Raw genomic sequence first — 21,288 nt, 5'->3', positions numbered from 1 at the left:
CAGTGGTTCCCCAAAGTGGGGTCCGGGGACCCCCAGGGGTCCTTCAGGGAGTTCCAGGTGGTACGTCCCCAGCTAAATGATAGTTTGGAACCAAGTGGACCCTTATGGGTCGGTAACTCAGAGTGTACGACGGGTCCATTTGGTTCCATGTCCGTACACTATCCATTATTAAATGCCATTAATTGGGAGTCCGTAGCCTAATTCATGTCAAACTGGGGGGTCCTTGAAATTAAACGGGTTGAGAATCACTGCTAGAAGAGTAAAAATCTTCTCTTATGGGGGGTCTCGGGCATATCTCTTCAAATAGGGGTTCGTGGGCTGATGAGTGTCAATTTGGGGGTCCTTGACATGAAAAAGTTTGGGAACCACTGGTATAATAGATTTAATGGAGTGCATGGACAAGGTCATGCTTGCAATTGTGACCATGTTTAGCACAAGGTAATGCTAAAGCATTCAATCAATCAATCAATCAGTTGTGTTCAAAATGGTCAAAAAGTGCAAGCCATTACTGGAAATCAATGCCTTCTGAAGGTTATAGCTCCATAAAGTGGCTGTTGGCAACGGCACTATACACACACACACACACACACACACACACACACACACACACACACACACACACACACACACACACACACACACACACACACACACACACACACACACACACACACACACACACACACACACACACACACACACACACACACACACACACACACACACACACACACACACACCATGCAAAGATGACATTCTGGACAACTTAGTATAGAAAGTGTTTATGCAATGCACGTCTCGACTGACTACAGTAAGCAGGGCTGCATTATATTAGGGATCGATCAGTGTTTTGTTTTGACAAAAGAGCGACCTATAATCCAATACTTTTCACTTTGGTGTACTGGTTAATGTCCTGTATGATGCTTAACAATAATAATGTCTGCTAGAGGAGAGGAAGTATTTATACACTTTTGCTAATCCATTTGCAAGCAATACAAATAATACAACATGTTTATGATGAAGCTAGGTAGGCTAAGGGCAAATGTATCTAGAACAAAATCCAATACTTTTCACTTTGGTGTACTGGTTAATGTCCTGTATGATGCTTAACAATAATAATGTCTGCTAGAGGAGAGGAAGTATTTATACACTTTTGCTAATCCATTTGCAAGCAATACAAATAATACAACATGTTTATGATGAAGCTAGGTAGGCTAAGGGCAAATGTATCTAGAACAAAGAAAGTCAAATGATCTGAAAGTCTCAATCAGCAGACACGTATACTCCATTAGGCCTCGGTATGTTAAGGTCACCACGGCTGCTGCTATAGACAATACTAATGGTTGCCTACACAGCAGAAAAAAGAAAAATCACAAAATCACACCCATGTGAAGTGAGTACATCATCAAATCAAATCGACAGAAATGTCATTCCAGCCTATCGCAATTTGCGTCCTCACTTTTGTCTTCAATGTTTGTGTTTACACAAACACTCAAAGCTGGACTTAGGAGGGGCTAGCGCCCCTAAAATATAATGATCTGACTTAAAATGAGAAAGTTCTGAAAATGTAGAGGAAGTAGAGGAATTCGCTACTGCACATAGGCAAGGCAGGCAAGGCTCTAGCAGTGAGTCTCAACCAGTTTAATTTCAAGGACTCCCAGTTTGACATGCATTAGTCTACGGACCCCCATTTAATGGTATTTCTACCTCTGGGACCCCCATTTATATTGTAAAATCAATGTTAATTTAACTCTGAGAGTGTACACTCTCTGAGTTACAGACCCATAAAAGGTCCATTTGGTTCCTAATTATTATTTAGCTCGGGACCCCCTGGAACTCCCTCAAGGAGGGTTGCTAGACATTGTAAATGTCTAGCAACCCTGTGGAAGACTTTCTACTGTTACATAACACAATTGACCTCGACCTTGAAATTCCATGATATTGGGACCACATTTGTGTAACTATTTATTACGACTCTACATCCTGGCGACGATGATCGTTTTTCCCACAGATTGTGTTTCTAATTCTCCCCCTTAACGCGTTCAGGACGGGAACACCCTTTGTGTTCTAAGCACTAATATGTTATTCTTTAGCTGTTGAAAAATAGCAGATCTACAAGCTCATAGCACGGTGCCGCGCTATGAGCTTGTAGATCTGCTATTTTTTTGAAAAATCGTTTTCTTCTGGGTGGGGGGGTCCCTGGAACAACACATTTTCAGATGGGGGTCCGCCACAGCCAAATACAGATAATTCTGGGGCTCCTTGACGTGGGAAAGGGTTGAGCACTACTGACATAGAAAACATAGGATTTAGTTCAAGCCTTTTTTTCCTTTTTAGAATCCAACTCAGGTCTAAATGGTTTAACCTTTCCACTGCTGCAGGCTCCCTGATGGCTTGTAAAGGCCCGCCGTAGCCTTCGTCTCGAGATATGTATACCCTAAGCCTGTAGCGGCGGCAGCTGCAGAGTGCAGCATCGATGAGAAACTTCACAGTTCTTCCCCGGGGCAGTGTGGGGCTGTAATTGGGTTTAAGCCTCAGATTTGGCTGTACTGTATATATAGTAGGCTATCGTTCCAGCCTATCTGATGTCTTCTAATTGTTTATCTTATCTCGTTTAATCATTTTACATTTCCTTCACATATTATTCAGCAGACAGTGGAACAAAGATGATGCCATTTTGTACCTGGATTAACCCATTTACAGTATATACAGGACGGGAAGTCCTTTTGGGGGTTTTATCCTTCAAAACGGGAACCCCTCATGTACAGTATAACAACCAGTATATAGAAACATAACAACTGTATACGTTTTGAGGGGTGCTAGCCCCTCCTATACACAGGTTTAATGTTTGTCTTTAGTTCAAAGTTTGTTTAGTAAACACATTGACAATGAAGGTAAAATTTACGTCATAAATTAATGTGTCATTTTTACGTCATATTGTCTCTATTGTTAATGGCGTTTAATGTTTGTGTTGGCACCGTTTGTTTTACATCACCATTACATCACCTAATCAACATGAGTTAGACTTTCATATATTAGTGCCCCTCACTTCTCACACGTGTGACTTTTGAATAAATATTTGAAGCACAAACATTGGCTTGTGATTGGCTGAGCAAAGTAGGCTACATATTGACGATAAAAGTGAGGGCAGAGAAGTGAAGACGGAAAAGTGAGGACGCAAATTGTGATTGGCCAGAATGAGATGATGTACAGTATGATGATGTACGATGATAAGAGCGCCCCTCACTTCACAGTCACACAGGTGTGATTTTTCAGAAAACTGATTTAGAAGACATTCGTAGAATGGGCCTCGGGTCTAATGGGTGAATTAAGGCAAGGGGACAGCAGGCTCATGTCTCTGTCTGGACAATCGCTGCTCCTTTATTGCCATTGTGTACACACTGACCGCGCACATGCACGCACGCACGCACGCACACACACACACACACACACACACACACACACACACACACACACACACACACACACACACACACACACACACACAGTCATTTAGCTGGAATGCAGGCCACACGGGCCTATAATTGTTAAATACCACTCTTGATTCAATGATAGGAGGCTACTAGCAATCTGGGGATCCATTCTTGCTTTTTTGTCATGATGAACATGTACAGTATGATGATGAAGTCATCAAGTGTCATCAACTTTTGTCAGTGTTTTCTGATGAAAATGGTATAGGCCATACATGCATAATTGTAAATTAAACTGTTAATAAATACTTCAATCAATCATACTCACTGTACTGTGGCACCTGTACACTACATATTAAATTGGCGTGACATTTTTGTACGGAATAAATTGTTCTGTACACTGGCGGAACAAGTCAATACCGGGCCAGCTAGAAAAACAAAATAGCTAAAGTATAAAACACCAAAAGCAGTTCCCGTACTGAAAACACAACACTGCGGGTCTTCCAAGCCTGGGCTATACTGCAGTTTTCTCTCACACAGATTCAAACCGTTTGAAGAGTTAAGAGTTCAGCACCTGCATGCACAGTGCACAGCAGACCCACTTCAACTAATGAACTAAAATGTTTGGAAAAGGATTGGCACAGCGGCCAAAGAGAGTTCCAAGTACAAGCACTATTTAAGGGCAGGCTTAAGTGAACTTCAATTTAATGACATTCCTTCTTGCAGGCAGTGAAGTGACATGTCTGTAGCCTACTGTTAATTAAGCTGTTGATGTGTTTTCAGACCGTTTATGCGTTGAACACATGACATTCAGAACCCATTTCTTCCGAATGAGGATGGGATGGCCCCAGGCCCCAGGCCTAGGATGGCCCCAGGCCACCCTATAGCTGCCCTGCCCAGCTGTCCTTTAAAGATACCTTTATAGATTGTATTATAACTTTAATGCTACTGACTGTGTACAACACAAGAAAACAAAGTATTGCATTGTGGGTTTGAGGTTTGAGCCGACAGGCCATTATAGATGTCAGTCAATCAAGTCACCTTAATTCAAGTGGCACATGCAAAACAGTTGTTTTTATATTTAAATTAAATATATTTGTAGGACCATGCCATGTGATCTACCTGCATGCACAGCCTTTGTGATCTACTGGTACCGTAGATCACAATCTACCTTTTGGGAACCCCGGGCCAATTTGAATGTGATCATGCATGCATTTGTCCACTGACTCAGCAGGGCATTTATTCTCTGAAGATTTAAATAGGGGACATGAAGGAATACAAAAGAAAACAGTTGTCTTGGACAGACTATTACTGAAGGCTAAGATGGTCTGAGACTGAGTTGTACCCATTTTCTTCCATACATACTATCTGGAATTGTTTTATCCCTGATGAAACATACATAATTAGCTTAAGAAACGGGTAGATTCATTGGTACTGGTCTGGTACATTACAGAATCATGATTTTCTTTTTTTTGTTAAACAAGACAAGACAAACAAAATAACAGCATGTAAGTCCATGTGGGCTGGGCACCCCTCTGGTGCATGAATAAATAAATAATCCTTCAAAACCGCTCTCAAAAGGCACCTATATGGATGGCCCCCGTCGAATCTAAATCCCCCCACCCCCTTTCCCCCTCACTGCATGTTTTCTTTTCCCTTTTTACCCTCTTTATGATGATGATTTCCTGTTTTTTGGCTATATAGAAGTGTATATTTGCATGTCTCTAAATGTCATAATGAATTGAACAAGGTGGACCATCTTGTAAACAAATGTAGTGCTTTATTTGTCGTCCACTCACAGTTGACAGTTTTTTTTTGTATTGAGTTGTGCTTGAAATGTACTACCATTATGCAAACTGTTGATAAATACTTGAATCAATCAATCAAAACTCTCACCGTCAGAAGCAGGGATGATGCCCTCTTGTGGCGCGTTATGATCACAACACTTAATTGTCCGGCGCGCGTCACAGAAGCCCCTCGCCGGGGAGGAGCTGTGTTTAGACATGATCGAGGGGCTCTCAGTACGTGCACGTCGGGACTTTAGTTGCTGCAAGGAATGCCACCGTTCATGGGAATAGAATCGGCGTGAGTGAGGCTCCTGCATTAGGTTCACATTGGCGATATTTAAATTAACTGCGTAAAAATGGAGCAATGTAGACTATAATTTTCACTATACCCCAAGAAGAAAGTGCTACGTTATTTTTGTTTGGTGGAAAGAAAACAAACTCACTCTTTAAAAAGGAAGGAAAAAAACCGAACATCCTTCATTTTCGTCATTTTGTTCATATTTTATCAATTGATTTAATTTCAATAGCCTACACTCTCGCCCATCAGTGAACCTGGATGACGTTTTGGAGGGTGCAACTGTGCACTCACTATAGCGCACGGAACGCATGCAATTTTGGAAGCAGTCTTAGCAGTGAGTGAGACGGGAATCATGGCGCACAAAACGTTGTTTTCGATTGGAAACCAACTTTAACATTTTCTGCATGGAGTTTCAAAATGACAAAATATTTTAACTTGATGAACACAAGCAGCAGCAGCGATGGGATCTACTACGACGAAGCTCTCAACAACAACGTGTCGCTTTTTGACACCATATTCTCCAACAACAATAATAGTAATAATAATGACAGTAACGCCACGGCGATCTGCAGGAACATCGCGCTGGACCCCCAGGTCCTGGGTGTCGGGGTGTTCCTCGGGGCCTTCATCCTGGTGGCCATCGTGGGGAACATCCTGGTGATCCTGTCGGTGCTGTGCAACAAGCACCTCCAGACGGTCACCAACTTCTTCATCGTCAACCTCGCCATCGCCGACCTCCTGCTGAGCATCGTGGTGCTGCCCTTCAGCGCCTCGCTGGAGGTGCTCGGCTGCTGGGTCTTCGGCCGCGTCTTCTGCGACGTCTGGGCGGCCGTGGACGTGCTCTGCTGCACGGCGTCCATCCTCAGCCTGTGCGTAATCTCCGTGGACCGCTACATCGGCGTGCGCCACTGCCTCAAGTACCCGGCCATCATGACGGAGCGGCGCGCCGGCGTCGTGCTGGTGCTGGTGTGGGCGTCGAGCGCCGTCATCTCCGTGGGACCCTTGCTGGGCTGGAAGGAGCCGCCGCCGGCCGACGAGAGCATCTGCAGCATCACGGAGGAACCGGGCTACGCGCTCTTCTCGTCGCTGTGCTCCTTCTACCTGCCGCTCACCGTGGTGCTGGTCATGTACTTCAGGGTGTACGTGGTGGCGCGCCGGACCACCAAGAGCCTGCTGGCGGGCGTCAAGCGGGAGAGGAGCAAGTCCATGGAGGTGGTGCTGCGCATCCACTGCCGGAGCATGGCGAGCGGCGGCGCGACGGAGCAGGAGGCGGCGCAGCGGCGGCGCGACGTCGCCGGAGGAGGCTCCAAGGGCAGCAGCAAGTCCTCGCACCCGTTCAGGAGCTCGCTGTCCGTGCGCCTGATGAAGTTCTCCCGGGAGAAGAAGGCTGCTAAAACCCTGGCGATTGTCGTCGGGGTGTTCATCGTGTGCTGGCTGCCGTTTTTCTTCATTCTCCCGCTGGGTATGTATATGTCATATTAATATTAGCATTGTTTATAATCATTATTATGGAACTTATAGCATAATGTGGTCCCTGGCAGTGGTTTCAACCAGTGGTCCGGGGACCACCAGTGGTCCTTGAAGTGGAGTAAATGGAGAGTTGGTAAACCCTTTATAGATATTTAACTCTTGAGAGTATACGGGTCCATTTCAGTTTCATTTTACGCTCTCAAGAGTTACACAATTACAGAATGTAGAAGAATTCACAATCTTATTAAATGACAAATATTCTTCATTTTTGGGTCTGAGAGGCTAAATGTCATCAAATGGTGGTCCGTGGCTCAAATCTGCAGAATAAATAATGGTCCTATATGAAAAGGGTTGAAAACCCCTGGGCTGGCCTAGGCTATATAATACAAGTAGGCTATTACGCGCAGACAATATATGCCCCTTAGGCTACACAGCTATATTGTTTATTACCCATCATCAGTGTCAAATTCAGTTGTTATTCACATCAGAGTCAGACTAATGTATAGGCTATTATTAGTCTAATAACCCGCCCTCCTCGCTGTTGATTTCAGTTCAGCCTTTAATATTTGTTAACTGAATTAAGTATTCTCTGCAATTTCATGTGGAATGAGTCAGAGTGTGCTATTCTCATTAATCAATGCAACATGCAATTGGAATGTGTATACCTCCCTTACTTTGCCCTCACATACACACATTCCAGCTTTAATAGGCCCGATATCCCTAATAGACCAATCAGAAATGCTTTGAATATAAATTACTTTATGCAGCCATGGAGATTTGTTAACCAATAATAACAAAATGAAACTACCCTACACTACCACTAAAACACACTCAAAATGCATCATGGTAAATGGTAAAAATCATGCCGTGTCAAATGCTCATCATCGTAGGCCTATCAGTGGGAATATGAAACAGGTTCTGACATGGATCCTTATATATTTACTGGTTTTGGTTGAGCTTGTGATGATCCAGATACTGTATGTTTTGCACATTCTTATAGTAGCTTAGCCACAGAGGTGCCACTAAACAAAGCAGTACATCATGGTCTCCAAACACTGCTGCTTAAATAGTCTTAACCCAACAATAAATGGATTGACTGAACATAGTTCATAGTTGAGCTATAATTATGATTGAGCTAAGACAAAGCAAACTGAACCATATAGGCCTAGTGCAGTGGTTTTCAACCCTTTTCTTGTCAAGGTCCATTCTTTATTCTGAATCTGAGCCACGGACCACCATTTGATTACTTTTAGCCTCTCAGAAGCCTGAGGAAGGTCGCAAGACCGAAACGTTGCTCAATAAAATGCTCTGAACCAGCAAGTGGCAGTGCGCGGATGTCCCTCCTTTCACATGATCAGCCTCTCAGACACAACACGTAAGAATAGTTTGTTGTCGTTGGATAACTGTGCTGGGCAAATGTTGATCAAAAATAACAATTCTTCTACATTCTCCAATTGTGTAGACGTCTTGTAAATTAAATAAGGCAGATGTATAACAAAACTGTAACTCTTGAGAGCGTAAGGACCCATTTGGTTTCATTTTACGCTCTCAAGAGTTCAAGATCTGCAAGGGTCCATTTGGTTACCAACTCTCTATCATTTAACTGGGGACCACCTGGGAACCACCTCAAGGACCACTGGTGGTCCCAGGACCGCTTGTTGAAAACCACTGATATAGTGGGATTGATGATAGATGTGATTGACATGATATTATTATGGCTTTAAGACAGAATAATGCACTCAAGAGTGTAAGGACTCATAGCAAAACCTGCAGGAGTCTGAATCCAATCCATTTTTAAACTTTACTTACAGAGTCCATTGACATTGGCTGTATGTTTTACACACACTTGTAAACTGGCATCCACACAAGACAGAAATGTATACCTGGGCCGTATTTTGTATATAAAGTGGGTTGGCAATTAATAAACCAAATATTAATCATTAGTCATTATTTGCATATATTGGGTCAATGCCTAATGTATACTGGGCCAGCACTTCCTTCATTGACAATGAATGGATAATTTTACATCATAGTGTCTGAGCAAATAGATGTACGATGATAAGAGCGCGCCTCACTTCACACGGGTGTGATAATAAAAAAAGCATTCAGTGCAGGGGTATAATACAGAGATCACTTCCTTTCTTGTAGTCATATGCTCTACTATCCATAACGCGAGACAGTCATGGTTCAGTTACAAATCCCCTCAACGTGACTTTAATTGAACTGCAGTGAGTGTCAAGATCCCCTTCTCTTGTTGTGGAATCATGCACGGTCGGGAGTGATAACATCTCTTGGCAGAACTTTTAACACAGAGAGAGAGAAGAGAGAGAGAGAGAGAGAGAGAGAGAGAGAGAGAAAGCGTTGTCAGGCAGCTGTCTGGCAGCCCCAACAGAGGTTCCTTGCCACTGACTGTGCTAATCTATTGCCTTTCTGACAACAATACAGTATATCAAAGAGGTTATTCCATATTTTCATTGACATGTACGTACGTGTGCGCGCACACGCAGGCACACGCCCTCTCCCTCCGAGTCTCATTCTCTCTTTTTCCTCACCATTTACATAACAAGCGTCAATGCAGTGATTTGAATACCTCGATCCTCTTGACATAATTTGTGGCGCACAAGGAACAACATTTGGGTAACGTCAAAGCATGTGGATACTTTTGGATTTGTTTAACGTTGTTGCGGCCACTTTAAACCAGATTCTCTCTCACTGTGTGTGTGTGTGTGTGTGTGTGTGTGTGTGTGTGTGTGTGTGTGTGTGTGTGTGTGTGTGTGTGTCTGCGTGCAAGCATGTATTTGTGAGAGAGAGAGAGAGAGAGAGAGAGAGAGAGAGAGAGCGTACAGACAGCTTGTCACTCAACTGTCACAGAGCTAGGCATGCATGTTTAAGGTCATAGTTTAGTTGTTCCAGGGTTGGAGACAGTATTCAGGAACCAGATCCTCTGCAAAGGTTTCTGATCTAGGCCTACTGGCATATAATGAATCATAATATTGCATTAACACCCTATGACCTTAAACATGCATGCCTAGCTCTGTCACAGTTGATTGACAAGCCCCCCCCCCCCCCCCCCCCTCTCTCTCGCAGATCTAAAAGCTTTGTAGTGCTGCACGAAGTCACGCTTTATGAGCTTGTATATCTGCTATGTTTTAAAGCCAAAGTATAAGATAATGCTTCTTAGTTAAACGTCTAAAATGACAGATGCTTTCCCTGTCTTAATGTTTTTTTTGGGGGGATTTAACCACCATGATTCACTCTATCAAAGTGACTCTATAATGTTCAGGCACACATTCTCTAAAGTTGGGGTGGGATGCTTGCAAGGGCAATAGGGAGGGCAAGGGGTGTCCGATCACTAAGGCCAGGGTGAAGACAAGGTGTATGAGTAACGAAAGAGAGGATAGGATGCCCGGACCCATAGAAATACAATTGATAACAAGGTGGCTTTTGTTATTAGGTTGGCTGCCGTGAGTTCTGGAACGGTAGGTATATGTGGTGGGCGCCAAGGAAAAGGATTGTAGAGAGGGTGTTTATGAGGACGATATTGGCGTATTTGGCAAGGAAAAATAGAGCAAAAGGGCCACCAGCATAATTGAACATTGAAGCCAGAGACTAACTCAGTAAGGTCGAAAGGGGCTCGATTGGTTTTGGGCCAGGGTGGAAATGGAAACATTGTCAGAATTTGTAACTTTATTCAGGGTAACTTTATTGAACTTTATTCAGGGTTTCAACTCCAGTATATTCACATTCTACATCACACATTTTGTTTTCTGGGCTTTTCTCCGTCCGGGCTATTCTAAATCCCAGTGGTGAAAGAGAAGGGGAAATACCCTGCCAAAGGAAACAATTACACCAGGGAAAATAGGTCCGATGTTATCTTGAGGATTTAGTTTTTGTCACGTAGTGTAAACGAGTATAAAATCACGAGTGTAAATTAAACCTACAAAGTTTAGCTTTTTGTTTATTAATACAACAAGTGAGTTACCGACAGTCGTCCTCTTTGGTTTGTTACAGGTTTACAACACTGGCCTCTGTAGCGTTGTTCATACTGCATGGACGTGGTTAGCACTGACCTTCTGAACTGATAGTTATATACAGGGGAAGGGAAGTACACTGACAGTGCTGCCTGCTTGCTAGCACTGGTGGACAGCAGTAATGTACTTAAGTACATCTTTTGAGTATCCATGATTGATTGAAGTATTTCAGTTTTACAGTACATTTCAAGCACAACTCAATACAAAACATATACATAGCCAAAAACAGGTCAAATAATCATAAAGGCTCAGGTAAAAAGGGGGGGAAAACCTATACAGTGGCACTTTGGCTATCAGTGTCTGTGCGGCCACTCTTTTGTCTTTTTAAGACTAAACTCTTTAGATGTTTCTGCCGTGAGCTGGCACCACTACCAAGACTGGTGTGCATTTAGCATTCTCCTGCACAAGTTTAAAGCATGTACCGGTACCTTGGAATAGTTATATACACATTTTGACAGAGCAACTTTTACCATGAGTGTCTATAGCAGGGCTGTCCAAACTTTTTTCAAAGGGGGGCAGTATTATAAAATATTAAAACACCCAAGGGCCAACTACATTACCAAATATAACCAGACGTGCAAGGTAATTATCTTTAAAATAAAATAGCTTTTCTTTGACCCCTTCAGAATGAGACAGCAAGGAATCCTGACAAATTATACTCTGGGAAATAAAAAACTTGAATGTAAAAATGTCCCATACTGTTGTGGGTGAGCAGTTCATAATACATTGTACAGTAGGTGTGGGTACTCCAGTAAAGTACAAATACTTCACAATTGTACTCAACCACTGGTGACAGAATGTCTCATTTGCTGTACTGGATGTAGTCCTGCTGTATATACGGTTTAATTATAGGCTAGAGGTCGTGACCTCTGGGGGCTTTGAGAAGACCATGCCTGTAGGCAGGTTGTCATTACTGAGCTGTCCAGATGGCAATCAACAAGAGAACCCAGCTGGCTGACTAAATGCTAATTGAAATCCTTGAATGGCGATCTAATTCAGTGGTTTTCAAAACACTTTTATTCATACCAAGGCCCATTATTTATCCTGCATTTGAGCCCCACGGACCATCTGAGAATTATCCTCTCAGACCCAAAGGGCTTAGAATATGTTGTTGACTCGTTGGATAACATGTTGTCCACAATTCCATGCTGTATTTTTTATCCAACAATTTTGCAACCCACTTTTTCCACCCAGTGTCAATTATCTAATGTAATCCAACCTGGGGGGGGCGGGGTAGTTTAGAGACCAGTATTACTGCATGCTTTTTGTGAGGGTACCTGCCCTAGGGGACACAGGGAGAACATGGAAACTCCACACAGAAAGGCCCTTTCGCCAACCCCGCCTCGCGTATTGATGTTGGTACCATTAGCAGAGATAACAGGCAAACACACTTTGATCAAAAGAACAATTATTCTCTAATTGTATAGACTTTTTGTACATTAAGTAATGCAGATGCTTTACAATGAATTAACTCTTGGAGCGTAAAATCAATGGGTCCATCTGGTTTCATTTTACACTCTCAAGAGTTAAAGATCTACAGTATGAGGGTCCATTTGGTTACCAACTCTCCATCATTTAGCTGGGGATGACCTGGAATCCCTTCAAGGACCACTGGTTGAAAACCAACAATCTAATTGTACAACCAAGTGGTAATTGTGTAACCAAGTGGACCCGTGAGGGTTTGCAGACGCTGTCAAGAGCTACATTAATCCTGAGGATTGTGTGCATGGTACAGTATGTGCAACACTGCCTGCAATTCATTATGAAACGATAAGAATATAACATATTTTTGTAAGGGTTAGGGTTATTTTCCCAGGACGGGAATCGAACCGGGGACATTAAAGGAAAACTTTTGTTTTTTATTATTAGAGAATAATTAGAGAAAGTAAAAAATGAAGGTTAATTCTTTTTCATTTGCAGCTTTCTTACGTTTTAGCGATTTTAGACATTTTTAAACACTTATCTTCTACTTTCTCTAATAACAATCTAAATAAAACATGAACCTTAGTTGAAAAAAAAACAAAGTTGTCCTTGAACCCATTTTGGGCAGGAACCCCTTTTGGTGTTTTAAGCATTATGTTATACTTGAGCTATTCTAAAATAGCAGATCTACAAGCTCATAGTGAGGCACTGAGTGCCGCGATACAAGCTTGTAGATCTGCTACTTTTGAAAAATTGTGAAAGTGTAGTGCAAATCTTTGAATATATATTCTTTCAGAGGGGATGTTTTTAACTCAAATCTTTGCTTCTGGGGGGTCCCTGGAACAACATATTTTCAGATGGGGTCGGCGGCCAATTACATATAATTTTGGGGTCCTTGACATGAAATAGTTTGAGCACCACAGAAACAACGTTTTTCAGGATTTAGAAGACATTTGTAGAATCGTTCCCAGGTCAAAATGGGTTAAAGCCTAAGTGGTAGGCTACACGGACACAGCCTAACCTCCACCAATCGGAACCAGCATGGATAAATAACTAAATATAAAAAGCAATCTGGGATCATAGGAATATTATTTCGGGGAATTATTCTACAGTACAAAGCCATTATTGGATTGGTTTAATTATATGAAGATAGGTTGAACAGTGGTGAAGTGGACCTTTTAACAGTTTGGCAGCACAGTGCACGGCGAACCCACTTCAACTAAAACGTTTATAAGAATTGGCAGTGGCACGGCGGCCAAAGAGTTCCAACTTCCAAGTACAAGCACTATTTAAGGGCATGATATAAGCAGGCTGAGTGAACTTCAATTTAATAACATCACATTCTTGCAGGCAGTGACGGTAACAACTACTCTGCAGTAGCCTGCCTACCTAGTGACATTACCAGCCTGAGCCAGACTTGATACAATGAACTACTCACCTAATGCTGTAGAAACGCTTCCAAAGTGTGTACATTGTTTAAGTCACAGATGCATGGTTTTAATATCGTGAATATATTCACTTTGGCCTAAAAACTTGTGTTTAATCCACATGGATCCTTGTTTACTACTGCAGACCACGGCCATCTTGCCATCAGCGTTTGGAAGCACTTGTTTTCAGTAAAGCAATGTCCTGCTGCCTCCTCCATCATGTGCAAATTCAAAACAGGTGGTACGAAGGACAGTTGAGTGATATCTAACGAGCACTTCCAATCTGCAACACTCACAGCAACTTGTCATGCCAGCTTGGCTACAACCAAAAAAGACCTCTTCAAAATAAGAGCCACTTGTAATGATTAGTCAACACCAGTTTTAAGTGTACTTACAGCAGTGGTTCTCAAAGTGGGGTCCGGGGACCCCCAGGGGTCCTTGAGGGAGTTCCAGGGGGTCCCCAGCTATATGTTAGTTTGGAACCAAATGGACCCTTAATGGGTCTGTAACAAATTTGTACACTCTGAGTTAAATTAACATTGATTTTACAATATAAATTAGGGTCTCAGAGATAGAAATGCCATTAAATGGGGGTTTGTAGACTAATGCATGTCAAACTGGGTGTCCTTGAAATTAAACAGGTCGAGAATCACTGCTAGAAATCGGGCTACTGTAGTGTCAATTTGGGGGTCCTTGACATGAAAACATTTGGGAACGAACCACTGACTTAGAGATAGACATTTTGTATAGCAGCCTGAGATAATGCTTTGAACGGGCCCCGCTGCCTGCTGCTCATACCGAGAGTGCCAGAAGTGTACCAAAGTGTGGCCAAGTAAAGGTCTGTGATGACTGTGTGATGGTGATCATCTGACAGCTGGATAAGGCTGGGGTGGGCCCGGGCCCCTGGAGTCCCGGGCCGGGGGAAATGGTCGTACGCCTGCAGGCATGGCCTTTAAAGTAAATGAGTGAGTGACTGGTATTTGGCTCACAACAAATGTAGTGGGAATGGCTGTATACTTTAAATAACTATTGTGCATACTTGCATTGGGGTTTGAATATCAAAGCATAGATTCATGACCTTCACTTGGACTGTCAAAGATGATTCCCATAGCTCTGTGGCAGGTGATTGACAGGCGTTCTCTCTCTCTCTCTCTCTCTCTCTCTCTCTCTCTCTCTCTCTCTCTCTCTCTCTCTCTCTCTCTCTCTCTCTCTCTCTCTCTCTCTCTCTCTCTCTCTCTCTCTCTCTCTCTCTCTCTCTCTCTCTCTCTCTCTCTCTCTCTCTCTCTCTCTCTATGAAATGGAAACAAAACAGCACACGCACGCACACACACACAGGAGGGGGACTCTCGCGTCGTGATCTTGTAGACCAGCTATTTTTGGAGAGAGAGAGAGAGAGAGAGAGGAAAATGCTATAGTGTATTTCTCCTTGTATTTCACAGTTTAATTCCAGGTAAAACAAAAGACATGATAGTGACTGTGATGCAGAAACAACAACTAAAACATGGAAGAGTACGGAAATGAAAGGCAGTGTTTGTTGACCCGTCGTGGTATCGTGGTACAAATGGACCCTTATGCGTCCATGTGGTCTCATTCGACACTCTCAAGAGTTACATTATTGTTAACCATCTGCATTACTTAATGCTACACAATTAGAGAATGTAAGAAGAATTGTCATTTTGATCAACGTTTGCCTGTTGTCTCTCCTAATGCTACCAACATCAATTCAGCATGGAATTTAGTTTAGTTTTGGGTCTGAGAGGCTCAATGTCATCAAATGGTGGTCCGTGGCTCAAATGCCGAATAAATAGTGGGCCTTGATATGAAAAGGGTTGAAAACCGAAACCACTCCAGACCACAAATGCAGCATGGTGAAAATAATGCAAATGTCCCCTTTTCCATGCCAGCAGAAGGAGAGAATTGCCTCTTTTCAAGCTGAAAGAATTTGTCATACGCAGTAGAAATCCATGTCGTACGCCGCATCTTCAGTAGCTAACGCCACGCCACGCCACGAAAATAGCTGATCTACAAGCTCTCAACGCAACGCAGCGCAATGCGTTGGGTGCTTGTAGATCTGCTGTTTTCGATATCTTTGTTCAAAAGTGCCCTTTTAGGGGATTTCAGCCCCTGCCTCTCTAACATTCTCTGCACGTCCCTGCTCCCAAACATAGAATCCTGGGGTCACAGACACATTTTTTACAGGTGGTGACTGAGTGCACCTTTCCTTCAAAATAAATATTCCCAAAACAGCTAAATAAATCTTCATCACTCACGTTTCTTGTTTCTCTGGTAGAAATCATTGATTTTCTTTTTTGTTATTGTTTTTGAAAAGGAAATAAATTAAATAAAATGAATGAAAAAGTAATTGGAAAAAGCACAGCCCCCGGCACATTAGAAGGCCAATATAAGTCACCAGAAGCAAGGACATGTGTTTCCAATTAGTCTAACATGGTTAAAATGAAGGAGCATAAAAGCCCAAAGTTCTGCTTTTGGTGATCCAGACTGCACTCAGCTGAAAAGGACAAATACAATCAAATAAATAAATGAATATAAAAATATATATATCAAGCAACGTTAAAAACTGTCTGGGGTGCACACAGAAGTGGTTAATTCGGACAGAAATTATCTCTGTTGGGTCTCGAGCTATACAAGGTTTGGGAACCCCTAAACCAGTGGTTTTCAACCTTCATATCAAGGCCCATTATTGATTGGGCATTTGAGCCACCGACCACCATTTTATGAGATTTTAGCCTTACAGACCAAAAACGAAACAATATTTTGTTTTCGTTGACACACAATTCCATACTGTTGGCAAATGTTGATCAAAATAACAATTCTTCTACATTCTCTAATTGTGTAGACTTCTTGTAAATTAAGTAATGCCAGATGTTTAACAATAATGAAACTCTTGAGAGCGTAAAATAAATACGTGTCCATTAGGTTTCATTTTACACTCAAGAGTTAAAAGATCCATAAGGGTCCTGACTCCTGAGGGTCCAATTGGTTATTATCAACTCCATCATTTAGCTGGGGACCACCTGGAACACCGTCAAGGACCAATGGTGGTCCCTGGACCACTGGTTGTGGTACCCATCGTACCGATTAAAAATCACGTCCCCAATCTCGGCACATAATGTTGTTGTTTCTAAAATAAAAAAGTACCTATATTCTTACAAAGATCCTGTATTTTTGCGTCACGATTCGATTGCTATTTAATCATGATTTAAATTGTCACCAGTTTGAATGGATTTTAATCGCTTTACAATTACGATACATGGTTACATGCCTAGTGTATTAAAGTGATATATGTTGGGTGGAAAGTTTTAGCATGTCCAAAACGGTTTCTTTTCAGAAAACAATAACCTATGTTCCAATGCACTTTGTCACTTTTCATTGGTATTTTTTTCATACATCCCACAGACACACCTAACCACGTTCACATTTTCTTTCACAAATGTAAAAAATAAAATCGCCCAAATAGCAGATCTGCAGTATAAGCTCTTGACACGACACAAAAGTTTATATATGGAGAATTGGAGATACGATGGTTTTTGCCCGACATTTACATCATATTTTGCAATTACAAGATAAAGAATAATTAATTAGTATGGAGTACGTGGCCGGTGACAATTTCTCAAAAGAAAAGTGTCCAAGATTGTGTCCAAATTGCATGTAACGAAAATGTTACTGTTGAGTCTTTCTGTTTTGTATCTTAACATATTCATTTCTATTAATAATAAGATTGAGACAGCATTGTCTGGTTTTAAACATAACCCAAGGTTTTTGTGAATAAACATATTCAAACTGAATAAAATATTGTCATCGTATGGCAAGTGAGTAGATCTGTTGAATTGTTGTATCAGCACCTCAACAGTCCAGAATTGTTATTCTTTTTCATTATCTCAAAGCAAAATCAGAGTAGGACTCTCTTGCGACTGGGAAAATATGAGCCCAGTCTCTGAGGTTATTATTTGATGTCAGAGGTTTGGCATTGCACTCAAACAGAGTGCAGAGCCTGCTTTATTTTGTATTGAGTACATAGAAGTCATATTAAGTCAACATGTTATTCTTATGTTACAGTAGTCAAGTTGAACTTGAGAAAGCCCGGAGGGGCGAAACGTTGTATTTAGGTTGAAATAAAAAGGACGGGGAGCAGAATTATATTGCGTGCAGACATTCCACTCTTTTCTTCATTTAGTCACGTTTTGGGTCCAGCACCATATTCAGAAACTGGGATGTGTATATCGTTTTCCTTCTTTACAGTAGTCAAGTTGAAAACAAGACAAATTCATTATGAAAGACAAATGAATTGTTATCTATTATGATTTGTGAAAATGAAATGAAATGTTCATGGATTAAACTTTTATTATAAAATGTCAATCACATTAAACCATATCTAACGGATTGTTCCACATCCTTCCAGGTTCCTTCTTCCCGGCCCTGAAGCCGTCCGAGAGTGTGTTCAAGGTGATCTTTTGGCTGGGCTACTTCAACAGCTGCATCAACCCCATGATCTATCCCTGCTCCAGCAAAGAGTTCCAGCGAGCGTTCACCCGCATCCTCAGGTGCCAGTGCCACCAGCGGCGGCGGGTCCTGCGCCGATTCTACGACCAGAGGTGGCGCACCGCCGTCAAGGGCATGTCGAGGGACCACCGCAGGGGAGACTACTGCCCCGGCAGGGGAGACTACTGCCCCGGCTTCGCCTTGCACCAACCCTGCGGAAACTCGTGCTGCTTCTACAGGCGGCGGGGCCGCTCACGGGGGAGGAGCTGCAAGGGGTGGAGCCTGTTCCGTCCGCTGCGGACGAGCTCCGTCCAGCTCAAAGAAAAGATGAACAACCTGTCCAATAAGATCAAGGGAGGAGGGACGGGGAAGAACACCAACAGTACGTCGCAGGCTGCGCTCGGCCGGACGGAGATCGACACGGTTTCCATGGGGATTTACAATGACTGCGCTGAGCAGAGTGATTATCAGATCTATGACCTGACGGAGTGTTACAGTCTGAAAGAGACTGACATTTAGATTAGTGATTATCAGATCTATGACCTGACTGAGTGTTACAGTCTGAAAGAGACTGACATTTAGATTAGTGATTATCAGATCTATGACCTGACAGAGTGTTACAGTCTGAAAGAGACTGACATTTAGATCTATGACCTGACGGAGTGTTACAGTCTGAAAGAGACTGACATTTAGATCTATGACCTGACGGAGTGTTACAGTCTGAAAGAGACTGACATTTAGATCTATGACCTGACGGAGTGTTACAGTCTGAAAGAGACTGACATTTAGATCTATGACCTGACGGAGTGTTACAGTCTGAAAGAGACTGACATTTAGACTGAGCAGAGTGATTATCAGATCTATGACCTGACGGAGTGTTACAGTCTGAAAGAGACTGACATTTAGATTTTATGTTCTCCCAGAGAATACGAGTGACATTTTGATTTTGGTCATGGAACAATGAATGGGCCATGATGGGACTTTAATGAAGGCAAAGGCAAGGCATCATTTGACACCACACTAGAGCGGTGCCCGTTGGGCACTGGCATACTTGGAACGATGCAAGTTGGAAATTAATGCCCTAGCCAGATATTATGTCTGTGTCCCTTGTATGCCCATATATGGAGTTCTTTGTCAGGCATGCCCAAATATGCAGTCTATGCAGACGTCAGAATGATGTCAGAACAGGCCAGCTCCATATATGGACACTGGGCAAGGTCCAGAGCCGGGGCTAAAAAGAGGCCTTTTGTGGCGGTTCTGGACAACTGTGGGTTCGACCGACTCGACACCGGGCACTGCACTCCCCGTGGGGGTGTGGAACGCGTGTGTCGAATTTGAAGTCGGTGGGGCGAACGGTTCTCTAGTTACGTGGATTACAGACGTACAGACGTATGTACACACACACACACACACAGAGACTTGGTGCATTTATCGATGAGATAAAGACCCTGAAAGGGACTGGAAACGACATTGATCAAACTCTGAGGAGGTTCATTTTGGATGGAAACTTTTTTTTATGTGAAACTGAAGGCAAATCTTGGGTTGTGTTTTATAAGGAATTGATATTGGACCACTCTCTGCAGCTCTTTGCTGCTGGGGTATAGCTGTAAAGTACACACACACACCTGAGGGTATGATTAACATAAACAGGTGTAGTGATTGTTTATGATCTCACTGTGGCCTATTAAGTGCTGTGTCCATTTGTCAGCTAAATAACCAGCAACAGCGGTATTTTTGATCATCGATAATGAATGAAAAATGCTTTATTTTCTATTCAGTTTGATTTAAATGAAACGTTAAGACATTAAGAATAATTGTTTTTAGTAAACGGAGATTAAAGTGACTACTGTGGTAGGCCTACAAGTAAGTGCAGGATAATATTGTCCGTAGAAACTTACAGTAATTAATTCATTCATTTGTGTACCATTTGTTACTTGTGTTTTGACAAGACGTTGTAGAGTAATGGGCCAGCACAATAATTTATGTAAGATTTACTGCAGTATAACCATCCATTATATGAAGTAAGAATAAACGAAAGGTAAGGTCAGCTGTTAATGGGACTCTATTCCAGGATAAAAGCAAGGAAAGGAGTCGGACACAGGCTTAATTCTATGAAATGTACATTGCTACTGTAAATGATTACACATGCTAAAAGAACATGCTTCGTTTGTACAGTATTTGCTGCTGTGATGATGTCCGTTAATGTCAGCAAGGTAAAGCAAAATAAAAATGCCCACATTTAGGCTATTTTTTTTGTTAGTCATAATAGTCAACTTTTCAAGGCCCAGTAAGTAGTAAGCCTTAGCCATGAGGCCCATAGTTGCCCATCTCCTGTTTCTGTAGCCATGAGGCCCATAGGGGCAGCCAGGCAAGAGGCTATCATCCTGTTTGTTTGTTTGTTTGTTTATTTCGAATATGCCAATAAACAGAACAATACCTTGCATTTCACAATAAAAAAATAATTAAAATAAAATAGTTAAAAAAAAATAGCAAGAAGAAATAAAAGGAAAATAATAAAAGAAATAAATCTAAGCATATCCGAAAAGGAGTGAGAAGAAGTAAAAACGTATAAACTCCCACCCCTCTATAACTGAAATTACTTGCTGTATTCTGTGCCAGTTAAGCTGCTCTTCAAGAGTAATACTAGTATACATATAAAGTTAAACATATGAACACCCATATTCTTACACACATACATCCAAAGATTTCTGTAGCCATGAGGCCCATAGTTGCCTATCTCCTGTTTCTGTAGCCATGAGGCCCATAGTTGCCTATCTCCTGTTTCTGTAGCCATGAGGACCATAGGGCAGGAGCCTATCTCCTGTTTCTGTAGCCATGAGGCCCATAGGGCAGGAGCCTATCTCCTGTTTCTGTAGCCATGAGGACCATAGGGCAGGAGCCTATCTCCTGTTTCTGTAGCCA

At 42.3% G+C, this 21,288-nt stretch overlaps 1 protein-coding gene across 1 annotated transcript; it reads left to right on the top strand.

The window, feature by feature from the left end:
• Nucleotides 1–5,954: 5,954 nt before the first annotated feature.
• adra1d (adrenoceptor alpha 1D) lies at nt 5,955–20,731 on the top strand (the record flags this gene model as incomplete). The annotated part of the gene is made up of 2 exons (XM_080758946.1): nt 5,955–6,978; nt 18,287–20,731. 2 exons carry the CDS (start codon nt 5,955–5,957, stop codon nt 18,883–18,885), a joined length of 1,623 nt encoding a protein of 540 aa, XP_080615072.1. The 3' UTR covers nt 18,886–20,731.
• Nucleotides 20,732–21,288: the final 557 nt, after the last annotated feature.

The sequence above is a fragment of the Protomyctophum bolini genome, assembly GCF_963924005.1.
Source record: "Protomyctophum bolini genome assembly, chromosome: 3".
Classification (NCBI taxonomy): domain Eukaryota; kingdom Metazoa; phylum Chordata; class Actinopteri; order Myctophiformes; family Myctophidae; genus Protomyctophum; species Protomyctophum bolini.
This window is presented reverse-complemented; position numbering and strand designations above follow the sequence as displayed.